A 22,230-nucleotide genomic window follows, 5' to 3' on the forward strand; every position below is an offset into this window, starting at 1 on the left:
CTCTGAGGAGAGGAGGGGGAAGAACCTCAAAACAGGGCAGGCTTCCCTGGTCAGTTTCCACAAGGGCTGTGCGAAGATGCTTCCTGGGTAGCTCTTGAGGCCAGGGCGCCTCGGGGCTGAAGCTCAGGTGCAAGGATTAGGCTCTGGGCTGAAGATCAGAACTCCAAGCTGAGGCTCGGGTTCAAGTTCAAAGCCTGACCTCAAGTGGTCGCAGCGGGCGCGCGGCGACCCCGCGCGCGTCCCCCGGCGCCGCCGCCCGCGCGCTCCTTCAAGCGGCGTCCCGCCCCCGGCCGCCTGTGGCGTCACGAAGAGGCGGTGCTAGAGGGAGCCCGCTGCCAACTTGCTGTGTGGGAAGCTAAGCAGGGTCGCTTCGGGTCGGCTCCTGGAGGGGTGGCCGAGAATGTACTCCGCCGCAGGGTCTAGTCCCCGGTGAGCCCGCCCGCCTGGGTCGTGTTCTGCATCCCGGTGGGGATGCACGGCGGCGGAGGCACGGGTTGCCGCTTCCCGAGACGCTAGCCACGTCTCTCCTTTGGGTCAGCCCCTCTCTCTGACCGGGCGCTCCCCACAGCCCGACAGCGGGGGACCGGCCCCGGGGCGGGCCGGGCGTGGGGTGGCCCCGGGGCGGAGCGCGGGCGGTCCCGCAGCCCCGGGAGCGGTGCGGCGGCGGCGGTGGGTCCCCATGGACCTCCCGACGGAGGCGGCCCGTCTGGACGGGGACTGGCAGGAGGTGAGCGAGTCCCGCCGGCACCGCGACCCTCGGCGCCGGCACCGGGACTGTCCCCTCTGTACGCACCCCGTCTACCCCATCCTCTCCTCTCCTGCCCCGGGGACAGCGGGCTGGGACCGGCTCCCACCGCTTCTGGGCTGCCCCCAGAGCCCCCGGCGTGTCCGTGGGGTCGTGTCCCGATGAGTCCACTCGTCCTTCACCCCCCCAGGTCTACTCGGCTCTGCAGTGGATCCAGTTCACCATGGCCATGCTCAGGTACAAGGCGCTGCTAACCCCGCGTCCCTGGGATAGAATTCCTCTTGCAACCGTGATTTTCTCCAGGGAAAACAGAAATCCCTCGTCCCAGATGTGCTCCTGTTCCAATCTCTGCTTTGTTTTCTCAGCGTCGTAGGTTCCAGCTCAATCATTGCTTATGCTGTCTTCCAAAACACCGTGCGGTCCCCCGAGGTAAGGTCTGAGCCTCCTTCTCATTCCTCAGTTTGAAATGTTGGTACCTTGCAAGTGGAGCCAACACCTGCCGGGCTAGGAGCAACTGCAGGTCTTGGGGTTATGTGATTAAACCTTGTTTAACAGCTGGGAAGCAAAGGGCTTGGTGAGGATTTGGCTTTTCACCTGTGAGAGGAGTTGAAGGGACTCGCCTTGAGCGGTACCCATGCAGGGCGAAACAGGTTCCTTAGCTCCATGCTTTCTGTTGCTCCAGGAAATTCCTCCAGCCGTTCCTGTGAATAGGGATTTGCTAGTACATCTTCCTCTGTGGGGCAAAATGCCTGGAGGACTTTGGAGCTGTGCCCAAAGCTGCTGAGGTGCAAATTGGAGATGTCCCTGTAGGAAATGTACTTACAGGGGTTGGTCTTTGGGTATCTCTGAGTAGTTTTTTCCAGGCAGATGTGCTACTGAAACTGCTAAAGGTCAACAGTGCTGCAAGGTTCAGCTAAAAGGGGACCATGCTGGTGAGCAGATGGTTGTGCTGGACCCTCCAGTGGGAATTTGGAACATTCATCCTGACCATGCACAGGATCCATAAACATTTCTGATGCTGAAGCAATGGGACTCAGGCAAAAGTGTCCCTTGAGATGGGACTGTCCACACATGCACACAGGATCTGACATGCATGTGGTGCCTGGCACATCCCAATGGCATTACACATGCAGGTTGTGTCTTCTGGGAATCCTGTGTCTGGACTTTGTTGGACGTGCTCAGCAGGTGGCTGCCACATGCACCATAGACCTTCATCCCAGGCCTGCCAAGCTTTTGCTGTCCACCTCTCTGTCCAGGATTTGGTGGAGGCAATGCACAGAGCTGATCTGTGTGAAGCTGAGGTTGGTTGACCAGGATTTGAAGACATCTGGCAGCCCAGTCTGTGGACCATACAGATAACAGGTTACTGCTAAGAGCAGGAGGACGGTGGATATGGCAGCTTAGTAACCAAGCTGTGTTTGTACTTCCCTCATCATCAATGGTCTTGTGCATCATGGGGTTGAGCTGCAGCCCAGGACTTCCAGCGAATGCAGTGTATTATCCCAGAGAAGGAAGATGTACAGTCAAGCTAAAGGCTGACACACTGTTGGATGGAGAAGAGTGGGGAGGAGAATGTGCCCAAGCATGCAGGGCAGTCCTGCTCCCAGGCAGCCAGCCTCCTGGACACCCTCTTCCCAGCACATCAAAGATAAACTGCCAAGATCTCTGTGTGTTCCCAGGGAGGAATGAAAGCTGAGACTTCACCTTAGTGCTGGGGTGCAAAACCTATTTTGAGCTTGTGCTGTGCAAAGTGCCACATCTCCTGCACCTGAAGAGCTCTGTGGTTCTCTCCTGGAGTCCTCCTCTCTGGTATATGATGTGGAGCTGAGTTTGCAGGTGTCCCAGTGTGACTCAGCAGCCCTCCACGGCTAGAAGCCTGCATTGCTCAGGAGCCCTTGTGCTACTAGTCATATGATGTGGCTGTGGCTTGGGAGCTGCACTCTAGCTGCATGAGAGCCACTCATGGCTCCAGGTCACAGATGGATCCTTCCTGCTTGAGGGAGCCCAGATGTTTCTGCTCAGCTTATTTCTGCAAATCTGGATAGGAGAGATGGATACCAGCTAGAGGCACTGGTCTGCATCAGGCTTCCAGGCTGCCAGGGCAGATCTGTCGCTGGTATCTCAGACGTGGCAAAATCTTCAGTAACTTCCCCATCGCCTCGTCCCCATGGTGCTGGTCTTGAGTGGAAATCTGTAGACAAAGGGGCTGGAAGAGATCCATATCAAAGCTAGCCACAAACATCTTATTCCCCAAGTCATGAGGCTCCAGAGCAAAATGTTTAAAAATAAACAGCTCTGGAGGCTGGGAGGAGAACAGTGTCATAAACACTTCCCCTCCTGCCCCCAGCCTAGAAAATCAAATTTTGCATTCTTGAAGCTTGTTTTCTGTCTCCACGGAGTCATTAAAAGCCTTCAGGCTGAGCTAAATCATTCAGAAGAGAAGATGGGAAAGCAACACGCAAAGGATTTCCTCTGGCATGTCAACAGGTTGTATGCAGGCAGATGTCCCTGGGCAGGGGCCAGACAGGGCTGGCCCAACATGCGTGCTCCAGCCTGGCAGCTCATCTGAATCCTTATGGCTTCACATCCCCTTCCTCTATTTTATAAATACCATTTGCTGTTTTTCTTTTCCCTTTTGCAAGCAAGGGCTGTGCTGCCTCTCACTCACCACTGTGTCACCTCTTTGCTTTTTGATTTAGGCTCGTGCCAAAATAGCTCCTCAACCAAACAGCAGTGCCTGACTCCAAGGACACTTGTTTCTAGAGGAAAAGGTCACCTGTTTGATTGCAAAAGTTGCTGCTTTGCTTATTTTGGAGCATGTTTTGGGTTAACCTGCCATGCTCATAAACCGGACGGTGTCCTCAGCCTGCCATGCCAGGGTTCCAAATCTGCACCAGTGAGGAAAAGCTGGGTTAAAAAAGACATTTGTGGATGCAAACCAGCTGCAGATGTTTAGCTGGCAACAGCAGTATGACTTACTATGTTGCTGGGTTGGATGGTCCACATGCAGAACTGGAAGGAGACAAGATGGTTGGAGGAGAGAAATCCTGCGGGAAGCGGAGGACCTGCAGAAAGCAGAGGACCTGCAGAAAGAGAAAGCAGAGGCCTTGCTGCCCCTTCCAGCAAGGCCAGGCAAATCTCTATCAGACTGTTCCATAAGGACAGTTCTGGTTCCATCAGATCTACTTTATCGAGCTCTTTCTCGTTGCTCACAGGATCAAGACAAGTATCATACAACGAGAGTGGCAAATACTTACTTAAAGGACAATACTGAGGGGGGCGAAAAAAGCTCAGTTCTATGAAGGAAAAAAAAGTGAAACCCAAGACCTCCTGAAAGGTTTCCATGCTGTGTTTAGCATGATCATTTCCTGCAGAGAATTTTTAAAAAGGAGAAGAGAAGGGGAAGGGGGAAAAAAAAAATAAAAAAGAAGCCATAATTTTCTCTCCAGGATGCTGAAAATTAGGTAGCAAAGACTCCAATTAAGAATCCAGATAATTAGGCTGCTTTTCCAGAGCGTCTGTTCTCCCACTAACAACAAAAATGTTGGCTGGAATTTTGCACAAATGTTTTCCTACAGTGTTTACAGTCCTTTTGGCCAGTGCCTGCAAACTGGAAATGGGCTGGAAACTGCCATTAGAGGAGATGTGACTCCGTTCCAGCAAGACTCAGCGTGCGGCGGAGGGACTACTGGCTCCGGTGGTGAAAACTAATCTGGCATGCAAAATAGATTCAGCCTGAGTCACCAACTGAAATGTCATGAAACATAGGGGAAAATGTCTGTTGGAAGTTATTTCAGGGCTGAAGAAGGGCTTGTGTTTACCAAAAGCTTGATTTCTCTATCAGTTCATCTAATCAATAACATTGCTTCTCCCTCCCTCCCTCTGCCACATGGTAACATTCTGGTTACAGAATCACAGAATGTTAAGGGCTGGAAGGGACCTCGGGAGATCATGTAGTCCCAACACCCCTGCCAAAGCAGGATCACCTATACCAGGTCACACAGGAACTCATCCAGGTGGGTCTTGAATACCTTCAAAGAAGGAGACTCCACAACAGAATACAGAATTAACCAGGTTAGAAAAGACCTTTGAGATCATCACTCAATGCCATCTAATCAACTAAACCATAGCACTAAGTGCCTCATCCAGTCTCTTTGTAAACACTTCCAGCCTGTTCCAGTGTTCTGTCACCCTCACAGATTTGATGCTTCCTTTAGGTCCTGGGGTGCTGCTAGTGGCAGAAAGGGGGAGCAGAGCAGGCTTTCTGCATTGAAACATCTCCTGAGAGTGAGGATCAGCCTGAGTTTTGTTCCCAAGGAGAGCTGCCCTCTCAGAAGAGATGGAAGCCTATTTAGATGAGAGGGTGAAAGGACTGCTGTATGTGGTTGTAGAAGTGCTGTGACTACCACCCAGACCTACTAACCAACTGCCCTTCTCCCCAGGTTCGTCCGCTTTTCTACCTGAGTCTCTCTGACCTATTTGTGGGCATGTGCTGGCTTGCTGGGGCTCTCCTTTATAGCACACCAACCTCCAAGCAGGACCTTATTTGCTACAACCTGCAGGCAACAGGACAAGTGAGTAGTCTTAACACCACCATTCATGCTGCTACTGGGCACCCTTGGCCATAATTAGCCTCTCTGGTGATAAGAGCGTGGCCTTCGGGGACCGTTTCTAGACAGGCTTTGGCAGGGACTCCCTTTGTGAACCTGACTTATTAGGTCTCTTCACTTTGTGTGTTAAATGGAGATAATGATGCCTGGGTTGAGGTAGAGGGAGGCAATGAGGAAGGCAAAGAGAGCATGAGGTTTTGTGGCTGCCACGTTTGGGTTGTTTGTGTAAAGTGAGTAGATTGGTCTTAACCTGTTTCCTGTTGGACCCAAGCCAATGATGATGTCAGTGCCTCTTGCACAGCAGCTTTTCTATTCCTCTTCATGCTTCCTCCATCCTGGGCAGGATCAGACACAGTCTGTGATTCGCTTGAGCTCAGAATATAACATTACTCAAACAGCTCTGCTCCTGCTGACCTGGCCCCATCCCCTCTCAAGCAATCCTAAGGATGCTCAGGACCTGCTCCGTCAGCACAAGGTCAGCCCCATGCCCCGGTGATCCAGCTGCTTTCCAGCTGATTTTGTGTATTGGAGCCTAATTGGAGTGGAGGGGTGGAGGTAGGCATTTTCCTGGCAGTTTGCTTTTGTCTCAGCAAGTTCCCATGTCAGCACTGGGCTCTGCAAATCGAAAAACCCAGCAGGGTGTGGCCAAGCTGGGGCCAGGGCAGTGGTTTACAAGTGGTGGGCTCTGGGCTGAGCAGTTTCGTTTTCAAGAGACCCACAAAAACCTGTCTGGGAAGAGCAAGTGGCTGTCCAAGCCCTGATGTGTGTTGTGGGGGCTTGGGCAGCTTCCTGGGAGCATGATGGTTCCCACAGACGGGAACTGAAAATGTCCTTACTAAGAGGTAGCGTCTGAAGCTGAAGAGGTTGACCTCGGAGAGCACAGGGAAGCACCTGCGTGTGCAGAATGGAAATGTTCACACTGTAGTGTGTCTGGGCACAGGTTCCTGCACCCCAGGGTTGTTCCAACATCTGCTCTTGTGGGTAAAACCATAATACTCATGATGGTGAGAGCAGCTGTTCCACTCCTGGCTTATCTCTTGCTCTCCTGCGCTGCTATGGAGGCACCACAATATATTCACGTTGAGGGAGCAGTGGTGTGGGGGGAACTTGGCCACTTGGGAATCAGTCAGAGCAATATCAAAGATGAGTTTTAGGTGATGGTTCAGGGGAAAAGGAGAAGAGCTTGTGAGAGGCTTTACAGAGCCAGAAGGTGGAAGGAGCATGTGGGACTGCAGATGTTTCTGAGCTCTTCCCCTTGCAGCTTTGCCTGAGGGATGCTGTGATCTTTTTATGGCCTGGAGAAGACAGGTTGCATTGTAGAAAAAACAAGCTGGATATAGGCAATACAACATCATTAATCAGCAGAGACATTGCAAGTATTCTATGCTCCCATGCATTTCTGGCTCTTTTCTGCCCCTGTGGCCACCAGCAAAGGAAGAGGACAAAGTGGGACTTTACTTCCCCACTGGGAAAGGCAACACATGTAGAAAGAGCTGGCTTTGGGCGAGTCCTGGCAGGGCTTGCCTTTGCCTCAGCCCCACAGATGACAGTCAAGGTGCTGTCATGGGGTGAGCAGGGTGCCTGCCACATCCCAACCTTAGCCACAGGGTCACTGGGCTCTCCACTGCATGCCACCAACAGACCACCCAGGTCCCAGCGGCAGGAGGACTGCCAGGGTAGCAGAACCAGCTTGTGTCTGGCAGGAGCTGTCACTGCTGTTTGCTCTGGGAGAAATGAAAACAAACGGAGGCCTTGCCATGGCAACTGTGCCTGCAGGGTGCACGTGACAGTGCAGGACACCTCCTTACCCCAGCAGTGCCCTTGCCTGGTGGGAACACCTTGTGCATAAGTAGGAGCCAGCAAAAGGTTTAACCAGCAGCTTCTCCAGAGTACAAGTGATCTGTAACCAAATGAAATCAGTAAATGTCTCCTGGCCCCATTCTGCTCTGGCTGAGTGGAGAAGTCTCACAGGGTGGCATTCCAGGGTGCCTCGTTGCAGCCAAACGCCTGGAAGATGTAAAGTGCACTGAGCAACAAAGGTGGAGACAGGCTCAGGACTGCTCAGCAGTGGTGTTTGCAAATGGCAGCCCTTGGAGAGTCTCACACTTCAGTCTTTGTGGTGTGGTTGTCTTGAGGGACTGCCAGAGGAGCAGGGCACCAGGTTGTTGACCACCGTTTATCACCCGGGGTTGCTGTTGCAGGACATGGAACTGCCCCAGCATCCACCCCATGCTGTAGAGGAGATTTGCTCTCCTGGACTTCCCCTGTTTCAGCCTCAGACTCTTGGTTGATGTTGAATGTAAATACTGCTCCCTTCTGCTGCCCCTTGACTTTGGTCTCTCCTCCTCCCTTTGCATTTGCACAGCAACAATCAACTCCAGAACAGAGCCTGTGTTATAACTGCACAATTCCCCCACTTTCTTCCAGTTCAGTTCCAGTGCCCTAATAACGTCCTGGCAGGCTCTGCTCACGCTGGTGAGCACAATGAGGAGCCACCCAAGTGTTATAATGAGGGACTCCCATGTCTCCCAGCCCTTACTTTATCTCTTCATGGTGAGTGCTGAAGGACTGCTCACAGCCCCAAAGCTGGAGCTCAGGAGAACAGAACTCCCTTGGCTTTCTGCTGGCAATTTCACAACTGGCTTTTGGTTGCCTCTTCAAAAAAAAAAATAAAGCAGGCAGTGCTGACATTTTATGAGCTTCTGTATACCATTTTGACGTGCAAGAGCAGGATCTTTGTGGATTGTTTTGATGACCTTCTCTGGAAGTAATTGAAGGGCAACAAACCCTCATTAAACCTCGTCTAATGAGCTGGAAAGTCACTGCAATGTTCCTGCTGCAACATCGCAGCCCCTTGGACCCAGCCTCTTCCAAATCAGCCAAGACCATTTGCAGCCTCAGTGAAGGAGACCATGGTTATTGAGTGACTACTTCCCTGGATGTAGATGATATCAGGGTGGCAAACCTGTGCTGCTTTTGCCTCTTTGGCAAAGGATAGGAAACCCACAGTAAAAAATTCGCTTGTCCAGCCCTTCCTCTTTGCCCCTGAGGCTTGGGTTTCCTGCAACAAACCCAGCACACACAGAGATATGTTGTGATTAGGCAGCTCTGGTTATTCCTGACCTCCTGGAGCACGCAGAAAGAAATGCAAGCAAGAACTGAGGTTTGGTTTTTTTTATAACAGGAAATTTTACTTACTTGGTCTCCCCTCAAGCTGGAATTGAGGGCTGAGAAATTTTCTGGGAAACAATCTTCTCTCTCTTTTTCTCTCCTCATTTTTTTTTTGTTTTCATGAGAGTAAAAAGGGCTTTTGGGGTGTTAGCTCAGGCTTTGAGCAGGTCTCCTCTGCCCCCACTTTCCTCTTTAGACACTGTTGTGTGCCGTTTCCGTCAATTCACTGCGTAGTAAGGTCACGAGGGGAGAAGCAAATCTTGGTGCTGCATCTGTGTCGTGTTTCCTAGTGGCTGTGGAGAGGATCCAAGTGCCTTGGAACTCTGTTGCCTAGATTTGGACCAAAAGAAGGAAAAAAAAAGGGAGCCAGGTCACAAAGATGTGTATTTTTAAAGACAGCTCAGGCTGGCATTAGTTCTTCTCAGGAGCAAAGTGAAGCTGCCTTTGTGTGGGCTGAGGTGGGAACCCCTCCTCTATCTGGATCTTCCCAGTTGATGTTCCACTGTAACCCCAGTAAGGCTGTGCAGGACTCTCACCTTTGGCAGTCCCTTGCAGTGTCTATAGAATCAGAATCATTTTGGTTGGAAGAGACCTTTAAGATCAAGTCCAACCATTAAGGCCCTCCAACCATTTGGTGTCCTGCATCTGGCTGTGGGCTTTGGGTTTATTGGCTGTGACCCTGAAAGTGCTACAAGAACCATTATTGTAAGACTGAAATACTGTTTGTATTCCTCAGATATTCTATATGGCCTCTTTTCTATACACTGTCAACTACACCTGGCATCTCTACATGGACCTAAAGATGAAATACAACCAGAACCTTTTCAGGATGCCCTCCCAGGTGAGTGGGACTGATGTGCACATCGATGACTGTCACAACCCAATGTGCATGTCACAGCCTAACAATTACTTGGTTCCAAGATTGAGCTGTGGGGTTGTGATGGGGTCTGGGAGGTGCATCCATTACATTCTATCTCACCACAAGGACTTTGAAGGCTCTTCTGCCCCACCACTGTATGAGCTGATGTATCTTGCCCACTGAGGCCAGCAGAGTTACTGCTGGGTTTGCTGTAGGATCTCAGTGGAAGATTAGGCTGGAAGATCAAAGCAGGTGAAGGAGAGTTGCAGTGTATGCCTCAGAGCAGAGAAAGCTCAGGACTGGGTATTGGTGAAGTTCTTTTGCAGTTGGAAGAACACCAGTTTGCATCACCTGAGTAACTGAGTGCTTTTGCTGCCACTGCCTGCAGAGGGGACAGGAAAGCAAAGGGTGTCTGGACAGCCTGGAGTGGAGAACTGACAACTTCTGCCCTGCCCAGGTGTCACCCAGCATTTGAGAGTGTCAGTGAGTGTTGTGAGAGGCTGAGATAAGAGGTGTGACGGAAGTGAGGCAGTGTTAAGGAGCTGCTGGCTCTGTGAACTGGGGCCAGGACTCACTTCATCACCACTGGCCTTTACACAAGCCCTTCAGGGAACCAGTGAGACCGCTGGGAACTGAGGCACAAGGACAGAGCCCTCAAGAAAACACTCTGTGCTGCAGGCTGAGCAAACACTCCACACACTGCCTGACCAACGTCTCTCCTTGCAGCTGTTTCAGTCCTCACACCTGGCAAACAGGGAGGCACCCCCATGGCTGGGGCTACTGTGTGGTTGCTGATAGAATAGAATAGACCAGACCAGGTTGGAAGAGACCTTCAAGATCATCGTGTCCAACCTATTATCCAACACCACCTAATCAACTAAACCATGCAACCAAGCACCCTATCAAGTCTCCTTCTGAACACCTCCAGTGATGGTGACCCCACCACCTCCTCAGGCAACCCATTCCAATGGGCAATCACTCTCTCTGTGTAGAACTTCCTCCTAACCGCCAGCCTAAACCTCCCCTGGCGCAGCCTGAGACTGTGTCCTCTTGTTCTGGTGCTGGTTGCCTGGGAGAAGAGACAACCTCTGCCTGTCTGATGTGTTGCTGCAAGATGACAGACTCCTTATTCAGCTCTTCCCATTGAACTCATCACCTCCACCAGTTCCTGTTCGCAGTGGAACAATCCCCCTCAGTGGGGTATTGTGCTAGCAGACATGGAAGTGGACTTGGTCTGCTTTTGGACAATTTGTGATCATATTGTTTCATTGTATCAGCAAGCTATTTTGTTTGGTTCAGCTATTTTGTTTGGTTCAGCTATCTGAAGTAGGCTACAGGAGGACTGGAGAGGGACTTTTTACCAAGGCATGGAGTGACAGGATGAGGAGTGATGGCTTTAAACTGGAAGAAGCTGGATTGACATTAGACATTAGGAAGAAATTCCTCCCCATGAGGGTGGGCACTGGAAGGCACTGGAACAGGTTGGCCAAAGAAGTTGTGGAGGCTCCAAGCCAGGGCCTTGAGTAACTTGGTCTAGTAGGAGGTGTCCCAGCCCATGATAGAGGGGTTGGAACTAGATGATTTTTAAGGTCCCTTCCAACCCAAACCATTCTATGGTTCCATCTCTAGCCTTTCTCTTCCCCAGGGGTTTGCTGTGCAGAGCAAACTTTGTATCCCAGACATTCCATGTTTGGTTCAGGAGAAACAGGCTGAGCAGATCAGTCTGCATTGGAATCGCCCTTGTCCATAGGGTTTGAATCAACTGGCCGGACTGGGTTCCTTCTTGCTGCACTCTCATTTGAAACACAAGTCTTCCCATGAGTTCCCCACCACTACAGCTGTGCTTACGTTGTATTGTCGTAGCTGGTGCGTGGATGCCAGCTGCCAAGGTACATTTCCTGGTGAGCAAAGACCAGGACGCTGCAAAGAGCCTGCATTTCTGCACCGGAACATGACGTTTCTGAGCAACTGGGTCAGGTAAAATGAATGAGCAGAACAAACAATGAGTAAGTTACACCAGAGGGGTCATCCAGTAAGGTACCTCAGGATACTCATCAAGTGTCTGCTCCGTGTCCAGCTCCAAGGTTCCTTCTCCAATCCTCTGGTGTTGAAGGATAAGTCAGTTCCCAGGCAGAAGCTTCTGTTGTTTCTGTTGCAAAGCAGCACAGACTGAACTGGGAGGTGTTGGTTCAGCAGGGAGCTGAACAAACATTTGTGCTTGGTCTGGGGCTTAATCAGTGTCTGAAAAGCCCTCAGTTGCTGGAGTGCTCCCTGGGAGCTGGTTCCTCTGAGCCAGAGGCTGGAAGGAAACGATGGTTTAATGAAAGCTCTTTGGCTTTTGCAGGTTGTAGGCTACGCGAGTTGCATTGGCCGAATAGCCACCATCTTATCCAGGTAAGAGTGAGTTCTCTTGGGCAGGATGATGTGGCTCTGGTGAACTCTTGTGTGCTGCCCTGGGTTTCCTATTTATTTGGAAGCAAGTTTACTACAACCTCTGAAGCTCACCACTAACAGTGGAGTGACCTAATGAACTCAGACTAAGAGGTTTTGGATGGCTTTCTTGAGGGTTGGACTTAGATGACCTCCAGAGGTCCCTGCCAGCCCCCAACCATTCTGTGATTCTCTGTGATTTGCCAGTGAAGTTATAACTTATATATTAGGATGGCCTCAGGTGGCACCAGAGGAGGTTTAGGTTGGATATTAGGCAAAATTTCTTCACTGCAAGAGTGGTCAGGGATTGGCACAGGCTGCCCAGGGAGGTGGTGGAGTCCTCATCCCTGGAGGTGTTCAAGAAATGTGTGGCCATGGCACTTTGGGACATGGTTTGCTGGCCATGGTGGTGTTGGGTTGATGGTTGGACTTGATGATCTTGGAGGTCTTTTTCAACTCAACCAATTCTATGATTCTATAGCTACAATAAATCTATGGAGTTTTCAGAATGTGCTATTTCCTTCATGGCTGAAAGCACAGCAAAGCTAAGTTAGCAAAGCTGGTAACCCACTCTTCCAGATCACAGTTAATCTCTATTTTTAAGTCTTCTTATAGTGACAAAGGACAAATCAAGTAGTGTTTGGCTGGGGATGGGAGCAGTACAGTGCCATAACTCCCAGCTTTGCTGTTGTCCTTCCTCCTCATAGCCTGATCCCTTTCCTTCTCATGGTGCCTGTGTTCTGCCTGGGCAACATCAGTAATTGCTACCAGAACTTCAGCCAGAAGCATGGGTAAGCTTCATCCATCTCTGAAACAGCCTCACTGCTGATGAGTCCTGGCAGGAAATCAGGCTCTTCCCTTTCTCCTTTCAGATGTCTCCTGATGCACATGGAAATAGCTGACCCCACCAATGAGCTGCAGACCCTGAGCGGCTCCATTTGCCATGCGATGCATTTCTACGGCGTTGGAGTCTTCCTCGTTTCCTTTCTGATCAGCTTTGTAGCTATTCTGGTAAGAAATAGAATCCTTCCACACTACCTGTTGCACCCAGTCAATCAGTGTGAGTTGAGCTGTGGAATCTCCATCTCTAGAGGCTTTCAAGACATGTGGATGCTTTCCTGTGTGACCTGCCCTAGGTGATCCTGCTTTGGCAGGGAGATTGGATTTGATCTCCAGAGGTCCCCTCCAACCCCTACCATTCTGTGATTCATTCAATGACTCTATGATTTTCCCCTTTTCATCCTTACAGCTTTGCTTGGATGGTAGCAGAGGCCAGGCAATGTCAGAAGAACTTGTATGGTGCCACTTCCCTTTTGAAAGGGGTGGTAGGGGAGGGAAAAATATCATTATGCCACCATATAAATCCATCTGGAGTCCTGTGTTCTGCCAGCCCATCCCAAAAGGGGTTTAGCAAGTAGAGAAGGCTCAGAGCATGGCAGCAGAGATCACTCACTGCATGGGTCAACAAGAGCCCAAATCAAGTCAGAGTCTTCAGTTCAGAAAAGGTAATGCTCAAAGCAACTAGTCCAGCCCAGAGAGCACGCTGAGGAGGGAGATTTAGGTTGGGTATTAGGAACAACTTCTTCCCCAAAACGTTTCTCAAGGCCTGGACTTTGAGTGGTGGAGTCCCCATTCTTGGAGGGGTTTCAAAGCTGTGTAGATGTGGTGCTGAGGGCCATGGTTTAGTGGTGACCTGGCAGTGCTGGGTTAATGGTTGGACTGGATGATCTTAAATGTCTCTTCTAACCAGAATGATTCTGTGATTCCATGGAAAGGTTTGTTAGATTGAAATGGGATCCTCTCTCCTGGAGGAACAAGCCAGATCAGAGCATGTGCACAATCAATCATAGAATCACAGGCTGGTTTGGGTTGGAAGAGACCTTCATCTAGTCCAGTCCCCTTGGAGGAAGCAGGGACACCTTTAACAGTGTGTGCTTGTTCTCTTTTAGGTCGTACTCAGTCAAGCCCGAGGTTTGTACAAAAGGTTTGTGACCTCCACAGGATTCCTGGGGGATCAGCAGTGGGCTGTGATTAAGATGGTAGAACAACGAATGGTGTTTTACCCCGTCGTGTTCTTCTGCTGCTGGGCCCCAGGTTAGCAGAGAGCTCAGCTCCTCCCACAGCATTCCCCTGGGACACAGCGCCTGAGGGTCAACCTCAGAGATTAAAGTGATGCCCTCTTGTCCTCCACCCCTTTTCACAGCTGTCCTCCTTGGCATATTGAAGCTGGCTGGTTCAGCAAACAGCAAGATCTACATGGCTCTTCTGATTCTGCAGGTTAGTGTCTTCTTCTGCAGCCTCTGATGTTTTGCCTTCTCTGCTTGAGCAGGGATATTTGTGTTTGGCTGCCTCTAGTCTGCCAGTCAAAGTGTGTCATAAAGGTCACAGTGATCAGCCCAAGCCTGACAGATGCCTTTGGTAGTGCCTTATTAGTTGGTTTAGGTTTCTTACAGGTTGAAAAGGTCTTAGAAACCAAAATCACATCATCATGGAAGCTGCAGAACATAAGGCTAGAGGCTGCATTTTGAGTACTTGGTTCAGTTTTGGGGCTGTCACTACAAGAAGGACACTGAGGGTCTGGAGCCGGTCCAGAAAAGCACAAAGAAGCTGGTGAAGGGTCTGGAGAACAGGGCTGGTGAGGAGCAGCTGAGGGAACTGGAGAAGAGGAGGCTGAGGGGAGACCTCATTGCTCTCTACACCTCCTTGAAAGGAGGAAGTAAAACCTATGGAAACCCATGGAAATGGCAGGCTTGGCCTGAGGTGCCAGGTTTGGCAGCCTGGTAGGCAGTCGTGGAGCACCGCAGTGCTGACCGACAAGAACAGCCCTGATCTCCTCTGTGTTCTCTCCCAGGCTCTCACAGCAGCTTCCCAGGGGCTTCTGAACTGCATGGTGTATGGCTGGACACAACATGTCTTCCTCTCCCTCAAGCGCAAGGCCTGCCGGGACGTGGACACACAGACTCCTCTCCTGCGCTCCCAGAAGAAGTTCTACGCCAGCACGCTCCCCACCAGCCCCTCGGATGCTGAGGGGTCCACCTCCACCCTGCTCTGATGAGTCCCTTCCTCAAGGGAGACCAGGCAGAGTCCTAATGAGGTCTCATCGTGTTTTAGCCAGTATGGGACTGTCTTCTACAAACTGTCCTGCCAGCAGCAGTGTCAGTGCTGGAGGAGCCTGAGCAGGTCTGTTGGAGAGAGACACTTCACTGAAGATAGTTATTTATTTGCCAGGTGTGGATGGACTGTAACTGGAGCTTTTAACCATGGTAAACCTTTAGCACAGGACTTTCTCCTCGTGGACATCTCTCTAGACAGGCAGCAGATTGCGTGTAGCGGCTCGGAGGTGTGGTACAGCTCCTCTGAGGAGCAGGTGGGCAAAGGACGTTTTACTTCTCAAAGTCTTTGCTGTTACAAATCAGCAGTAAAGCAAAGGTGAATATTTTTCAAGCTCTGAGTTTTTTCATTCACTGTAAAACCGAGGGCGTGGACCCACCCCCAACGCTGGCCAACTGCAAGGAATGGAAAACTGGGAAGCAGGCTGAAAGAAAAATCAGCACTTGCTTCCACACCTCAGCTTTCTGCATGATTCCCTTCTGTTCCTCATTTGCACTCCCCCTTCTGCGGCCACCAGGAGTAGGGAAGTGATCATGCCCCTGTACTCAGCAATATCTGAGGCCACACCCCAAATATTTGCTTCAGTTTTGCACCCCTCACTCTGAGAAGGACATTGAGGTCCTGCACTGATCCTGGTGCAGAGAAGAGCAGCAAAGCTGGAGAACAGGGCTGGTGGGGAGCAGCTGAGGGAACTGGGGCTGTTCAGCCTGGAGAGAAGGAGGGGAGGGCAACCTTCTGCATCTCTACAGCTCCCTGAAAGAAGGCTAGAGTTAGGTGGGGGTCAGTCTCTTCTCCCAGGTAACAATCAATAGGATAAGAGGAAATGGCCTCAAGCACCAGCAGGGGAGGTTTAGGTTGAATACTAGAAAAAAATGCCTTTCCTGCAAGAGTGGTCAGATAGGGTAAGAGGCTGCCTAGAGAGATGGTGGAGTCACCATCCATGGAGGTGGTCCAAAAATCTGTGTAGACATGGCACTTTGGGGCATGGTTTAGTGGACATGGTGGTGTTGGACTGATGGTTAGACTTGAGGAGCTTAGATTATTTTCCAGCCTTGGTGATTCTGTGAGGCCTCATGCTGGCTCCTGCTCAGCCACAATACTCCACATCATCCTGTTTGACCCAGTGGAGCACCTCTCACAAACCAGGTGTGCAGGCCTTCACTTGAATCTGTCTGCACTCTCCTAGATGCTCAAGTAAATTGTTCACTAAGGTCCTACAGAAAAGCAAGCAGATCTTTAGGGGCACTGGAAGCAACTCTCCAGCTTTTACACTCTATCTTCTGCCAGCTTTGCTCTCTGGGTCCAATCCAAAGTTATTTACGTAGCTGGTAATACAAGAAGAGGAAATACTCAGCTCTTATGTAATTAACTTTCATGGAATTTACAGTTTCCTTGTGTAAATGACACTGTGGGAAAGCTCCTGGGGCTAACAGTCCAGTTTCAGGGGCCTCTAGTCCTTTCCAAACCTCAGCTGCTGTGTTTCCCACTGCTCTCATGGCTTTTGAAACATCATCATCTTTTTATAGGGCTACAAAGATGCTGAGGGGACTGGAACATCTCTTTTACGAGGAAAGGCTGAGAGAAGTGGGGTTTCTCAGTCTGAAAAGAACAGAATGAGGGCCGAATCTCATCTGTGCTGATCAATACTTCAAGTGTGTGTGGCAGGAGGATGGCACCAGGCTTGTTCCAGTGGTGCCCAGTGACAGGACAATGGCATGAGAAGTTCCATCTGAACATGGAACACCTGGAAGGCCTGGAACACAAGCCCTAGGAGGAGAGGCTGAGGGAGCTGAGCTTGTTTAGCAAGGGTCAGGGGAGACCTCATTGCTGTCAACAACTACCTGAAGGGAGCTTGGAGCCAGGGGGGGGGGGGTCAGTCTGCTCTCCCAGGCAACCAGCAACAGAATGAGGGAACACAGTTTCAAGTTGTGCCAGGGGAGGTTCAGGCTGGATATTAGGAAGAAGTTCTTCACAGAGAGAGTGGTTTGCCATTGGAATGGGCTGCCCAGGGAGGTAGTGGAGTTGCCATCCCTGGAGATCTTCAAGAAAAGACTGGATGAGGCACTTAGTGCCATGGTCTAGTTGAGTGGATAGGGCTGGGTGATAGGTTGGACTGGATGATCTTGAAGGTCTCTTCCAATCCAGTTGATTCTATGATTCTGTGAGGAGGAACTTCTTGAATTTAAGGAGCCCTGGAACAGGCTGCCCAGAGGGATTGTGGAGTCTCCTTCTCTGGACAGACCCCAAAGCCACCTGGACACTGTGATGTTGGGCACACTGCTCTGGGTGACCCTGCTTTAGGAGGGGGTGGGGTGGACTAGGTGACCTCCAGAGGTCCCTTCCATCCCCAGCCATCCTGTGATTCATCCAACATGCCTTTCCTTAGCTCCTTCTGAGCTACCTGTCCACCAGGAAAGTAGAACACACCTTGCAACAGAGCAAAGCAGAGCAGGGAAAGACCTGGCCTGGGGATGAAAGCCATAGAGAGCTATTCTTGAGGCTGCAATGGAAGGGCCCAAGGAGCAACCATTTCTCCAGCCCCATTTCAAATGGAAATATTCCACAGACAGGATGGGACACATCCCCCACTGCGCGGGCAGGAGCAAGCAGCACAGCAAATGCATCCCATCCATAACTAAGAGCCTGATGCACCCTGCTTGGGCTGACCCCAATCAGAGGGAGTGTGATGAGCCAGCGATGCTACAGCAATTTGTTTAAAAGGGGATTAAAGCAGAAAGCAAGAGAAGATTACCAGGAAAACAATGGTTTGGTTGCTAATGGGGCCTCCAGCTGCAGCAGTGAGAGCCTTGTGTGGCTGTTGACTGACCTCCTTGCAGGGCTCCTTACCCAGATGAGCATTTTAACTATCTGAGGGGAGGTTTTTTGCTGGAAAGCAAGAGGCATTCTTTGGCCCACACAGCCTTCTGTGTCTTTCCTTGTGCCACTTCTCCACAGCACTTGCACCTGGTTTGCCTGCCATCTATAGTCCCAGGATGCTTGGAAGTTGTTCTCTCCCTCCCATTCCCAATGCTCTGTATGCTGATGGTCACACTGTTCACTGCTCAAATTACCAAGCAGATGGATATTGACTCTTACCGAGGTCTCCCGGGGCCCATGAGCACTCACAGCTGTCCCACTGCCTCCTTTCAGTGCCATTTTTGTTCTGAAATGCTGATGTGACAAAGGTCTATCTGGTTGATGTCAAAATAAAAATGCTTCCAGAACCAGGAAGCTATGGGTGCCATGCTTGAGGGCATGGGTCTGTGTTCAGAAGGGCTGACTGCCCAAGAGGCCAGGAGAAGCACTCCCCCTGGCAAAGCCTGCACAAAGGCTGACCCATTTGTCATCTCTAAGTGTGTCTCCCAAGCCACAAGTCCTGCCACAAGCCCTTGCAAGGGCTCCTGGTCCAGTCACCTCCCATGAAGCTAAGATCATCCTCCTAAAGAAACTGGTTGCTAGTTCCTGTCTCAGATAACATGCTTGGCAAAAGAGAGGAGCTGTCACAGCTGGCAGGGAAAATGTCACTGCACACCCAACAGCTCAACCCTCCCTTCCCTGCCTGCCCAAAGCTACGAGAAAAATCCTATAGACCTCGAGGGGTTAACTGGTAGCACTGGGCACGAACTGCTGCCATCTAATGGAAAGCAGCTGTGTTGGAAGAGGCTGTGTTGCCAGGCAGAGCTCACCATTGTCTAGGGCTTTGTCCTGTCAGCCAAGCTTTCCTCTCAAAGCTTTGAGGCACACCTGCAAAACACAAAGCAAAGCGCTCATCCAGTGTGTAAAGCAAGGGGGATGGAGGACAGAGCATGGCAGGACAGGTCTGGGCAGGCAGAAATGTGGTGACAGAAGCTGCTGTGCTCTTCACCCCACAGTTGTCCTCCTTCTCTTCTCTGCTACAGGACAGCAGTGCATCATCCCTGCAGAGTGGGCAGCAGGTGGACATAAGGGAGTCTGCCCCTCTGCTAAGACCCCACCTACAGTGCTGGGGCCAGCTCTGGAGTCCTCAGCACACCAGAGACATGAACCTGTTGTTGAGGCCAGAGGAAGCCACAACAACGATGGGAGGGGCTGGAAGCCCTCTGCTCTGACACCAGGCTGAAGGAGTTGGGCTTGTTCAGCCTGGAGAAGAGAAGGCTCCAGGGAGCCCTTCTGGTGGCCTTTCAGTGCTTCAAGGGGCTGAGCAGAAAGCTGGGGACAGTTTTTAGCAAGGCCTGTTGTGACAGGACAAGGGGTGATGGTTTAAACTAAGAGGGAAATTCAGACTAGATATGAGGAGGAAATTTTTGATGCTGAGGGTGGTAGATGCCCCATCCCTGGAACCATTCCAGGTCAGGTTGTTTGGGGCTCTTGGGCAACCTGCTCCAGTTGCAGATGTCCCTGCTGACCGCAGGGGGGGTTGGACTGGATGAGCTTCAAAAGGTCCCTTCCCACCCAAACCAGTCTGTGATGGAAACCAAACAGAAGCAGCCAGTACCTTTTAAGTTTAGTAAAATCATTTATATACACCAATGCATAATATTTACAATATAATACTGATCCAAACCAAACTAACATTGTACAGGTAACACTGAAAAGGAGAAAAATGAGAACAGTTTAGTACACAGAGGTTAAACGTGGCATGAGGACAGACTCAGACTTCCAAAAGAAAAACCTGAAGTAACGACAGCAAAACTTTGACACATTGCTATTTCCAACCAAAACCTCTTTTGCCTAGTCAAGTTCTTTTAACTTTTATATATATATATATATATATATAAAAAGAATCAAGTCACAGGAGAAGTCAGATATACATAAATTTTTGAAGAGGTCAAATGATTTCAGAACTTAAATAAAAGCCCAAAAATAAACCAAACCAAACCCCAGCATCCTACAGAGCTTTCCCCCACATCCTCTTAGTGTTTTGCACAGAGAGCATCTTTCTTTGATCCCACACAACCCTTCCACCTCCAGATATTTACAATATTCACAGTCTGCTAGAAAGGATCAGTAGATTTACTACACCAAGTGAAACCTTCCATGACCAAGATGAGGTTATCTTATGTCAGCTGAAAAATAAATTAGAAAACAGGAGAAAGTAAAATATTGCCTTAAAAAAAATAGGGAAATGAATCCATTCAAGTGAATTGAATGTTGAAATCTAAAACATAACTTTGTCAAGAGTACAGAAAAAACACAAACCACCAACCAAAAACACAAACCCCAAACCTAACAAATCAACTTTCTCACAGAAATAAAACCATTTGACCTTGAATCTTCAAATTGTGTTTTCTTAATCTGTCCCTCCCAAGCTCTCTTTCAGATCAGGCCTTTCTTCTTTGTCACAGATGATAAAATCTGGAGAAGGATCCATAAGAAGCTGTTCCTTAGCACAAAAGCCCTTAAAAAAACCCTGACTTCACTCCAGACACCAGAACACTTTGTGGCCAGTCACAAAGGCACCCACCTCGCTGGCAGCAGCAGCAGCAGCTTAGAATTATTCTGTTGTGCAAGTCAAGGGACCATGAAGAAAGGAAGGACCCTCAAATGCATGGTCAGATCCCACTCCTCCGCTCATTTCTGAGCTGCCTGGATGCTGTTGAGCAGCAGCCGCTCCGACAGCCTAAGATGCTCCCCACTACACCAAACACACTAGGAATGCAGAAACAGGGTGAAGCCATTCCCTGCACACCATTACATACCAGTTTAGAAGCTTTGCTGTGGAGATCTTCAAACTAGAGAACCTGATAGGGAAAAAACAGGTGCCAGTGGGTTACATCCAGCATTGCTCACAGGGTGCATCAGGTTGGGTTGGGATGTAGCAGGCCATGGCATGGCCGTGGTCTCTGCTCACTGCACCAAGCTTTGACCAGAAGAATAGCTACAATCTGATCCCTCTTCTTGCTAACAAGTTCTGGCTCCCAACAAACTGCCTGAATATTTTCCTCCGTGGAGGGCAGAGTTACAAAGTGCTTTTGCAGGGAGGGTTTTTGCACTCCCACTCAAACACTGATGATTTCCTTAGTTGTCTATTTGCCATGTTTAAAAGTCCCTATGTAATCAGATTTTCCAGAAGGAAAACCTTTGGATTTCAAGTTAAAATGATCTATTACCTTTAAAGACTGTGTGGATGTTGACATGACCTAGAATTTAGGGCAAGGGTAGAAATGCCTCTTTTAGGGCTTGCAAACTTGCTGATACTACCCAAGAAATGACAAACTCTCTTGTTTCTTCTCTACTTCAATAGCTGTCAGTGCACAAATGTTCCATGCAGTGTCAGAGGTACAATTCTGGCTTGCCCAAAGCCTGCCTGTTTCCATCAGCGATGGTTCAGCAGGGCCTGTGGCTCCTACTCTGCAAGAAATCAGGCCTCAGAAAACGCTCAACAGGACTGAAAGCACGGGGACGAGGTGCTGACAAAGAATGGGCAATGAAGTCTCTCCTTCCTGTAGAAAAACTGAAGTCACTGTTTACAAAATTTCATAGAAAGAGTCAGACACTGGGTTGCCATCCAAGCTAAAGGTCGCAAGGAAGCTTAGTATAGAAAAAAGAGACAAAAAGAACATAAAAGAACAAGGCTGGACTGCCACAAGAGTAAATTGGGAGATTCATGGCTCAGGTTTGTAAACATAAAGCCCAAATCAACGAGCTATGAACTACAACAATAATGTTCAAGAGTCATTACTTAATAGCCCTGAATTGGCACTTCAGTCTGCAGACCAAACTCGCTCGACGTCTGCACAGGGGTTAGTACCAAAATATCTCTATAAAAAGCCTTCGACCGGTCTCAAAAAGAAAGAAAAAGCATCAGAAGGTAGAAAACTAGAACTATGTACAGATTCTTTTCATTTGTTTGTTTAATTAAGATTAAAAAAGCAGCTTTTTGGAGCCAATGTTCCAGACTAGTGTTAAGAATCTGCCCCGGGCAGCCTCATGGTCCACAGGCAGCCTAAGGATGTGTGTCGAGGAGCAGCCCTGCATTTGTTGCTCCCTCAGGAGGAGCTCGAAGGCATCAAAGAGATGGGGAGCTTGGACTCCAGAGGATGACACAAGAAAAGGATCACCAGTGGATTCACACAGCAGCACTATGACCCTTGCCAGGATGATCTCTTTCAAACAAGACAAGTCTGAAACCAAGTGTTGGATCTTCTAGACAGGAAAGAATGGAGCACACAGGTAGACTACACAACTTCTGATCTGGGGATGAAGCAAATGAACCTTGTAGAAGATCCCACCATGAAAATAAGAGTAACTTGGACAGAAGTAAGTAGAACATTCTTCTATTCTGCTGCAGAACTGTATGATGAAAAGAGGAGTCTTCTGCTGAA

At 49.8% G+C, this 22,230-nt stretch overlaps 1 protein-coding gene across 1 annotated transcript; it reads left to right on the forward strand.

Moving 5' to 3' along the window:
• The first annotated feature begins 432 nt into the window (after positions 1–432).
• On the forward strand, positions 433–15,242 carry TMEM116 (transmembrane protein 116). The gene is made up of 11 exons (XM_054173003.1): positions 433–727; positions 936–982; positions 1,111–1,174; positions 5,188–5,319; positions 9,263–9,367; positions 11,730–11,779; positions 12,523–12,606; positions 12,688–12,826; positions 13,765–13,909; positions 14,019–14,092; positions 14,667–15,242. The coding sequence occupies exons 1-11, from the start codon at positions 680–682 to the stop codon at positions 14,865–14,867; spliced, it is 1,089 nt and encodes a 362-aa protein (XP_054028978.1). The 5' UTR covers positions 433–679; the 3' UTR covers positions 14,868–15,242.
• The last annotated feature ends 6,988 nt before the right edge of the window (positions 15,243–22,230 follow it).

Source organism: Dryobates pubescens, chromosome 25, assembly GCF_014839835.1.
Source record: "Dryobates pubescens isolate bDryPub1 chromosome 25, bDryPub1.pri, whole genome shotgun sequence".
In the NCBI taxonomy this organism is placed as follows: Eukaryota; Metazoa; Chordata; class Aves; order Piciformes; family Picidae; genus Dryobates; species Dryobates pubescens.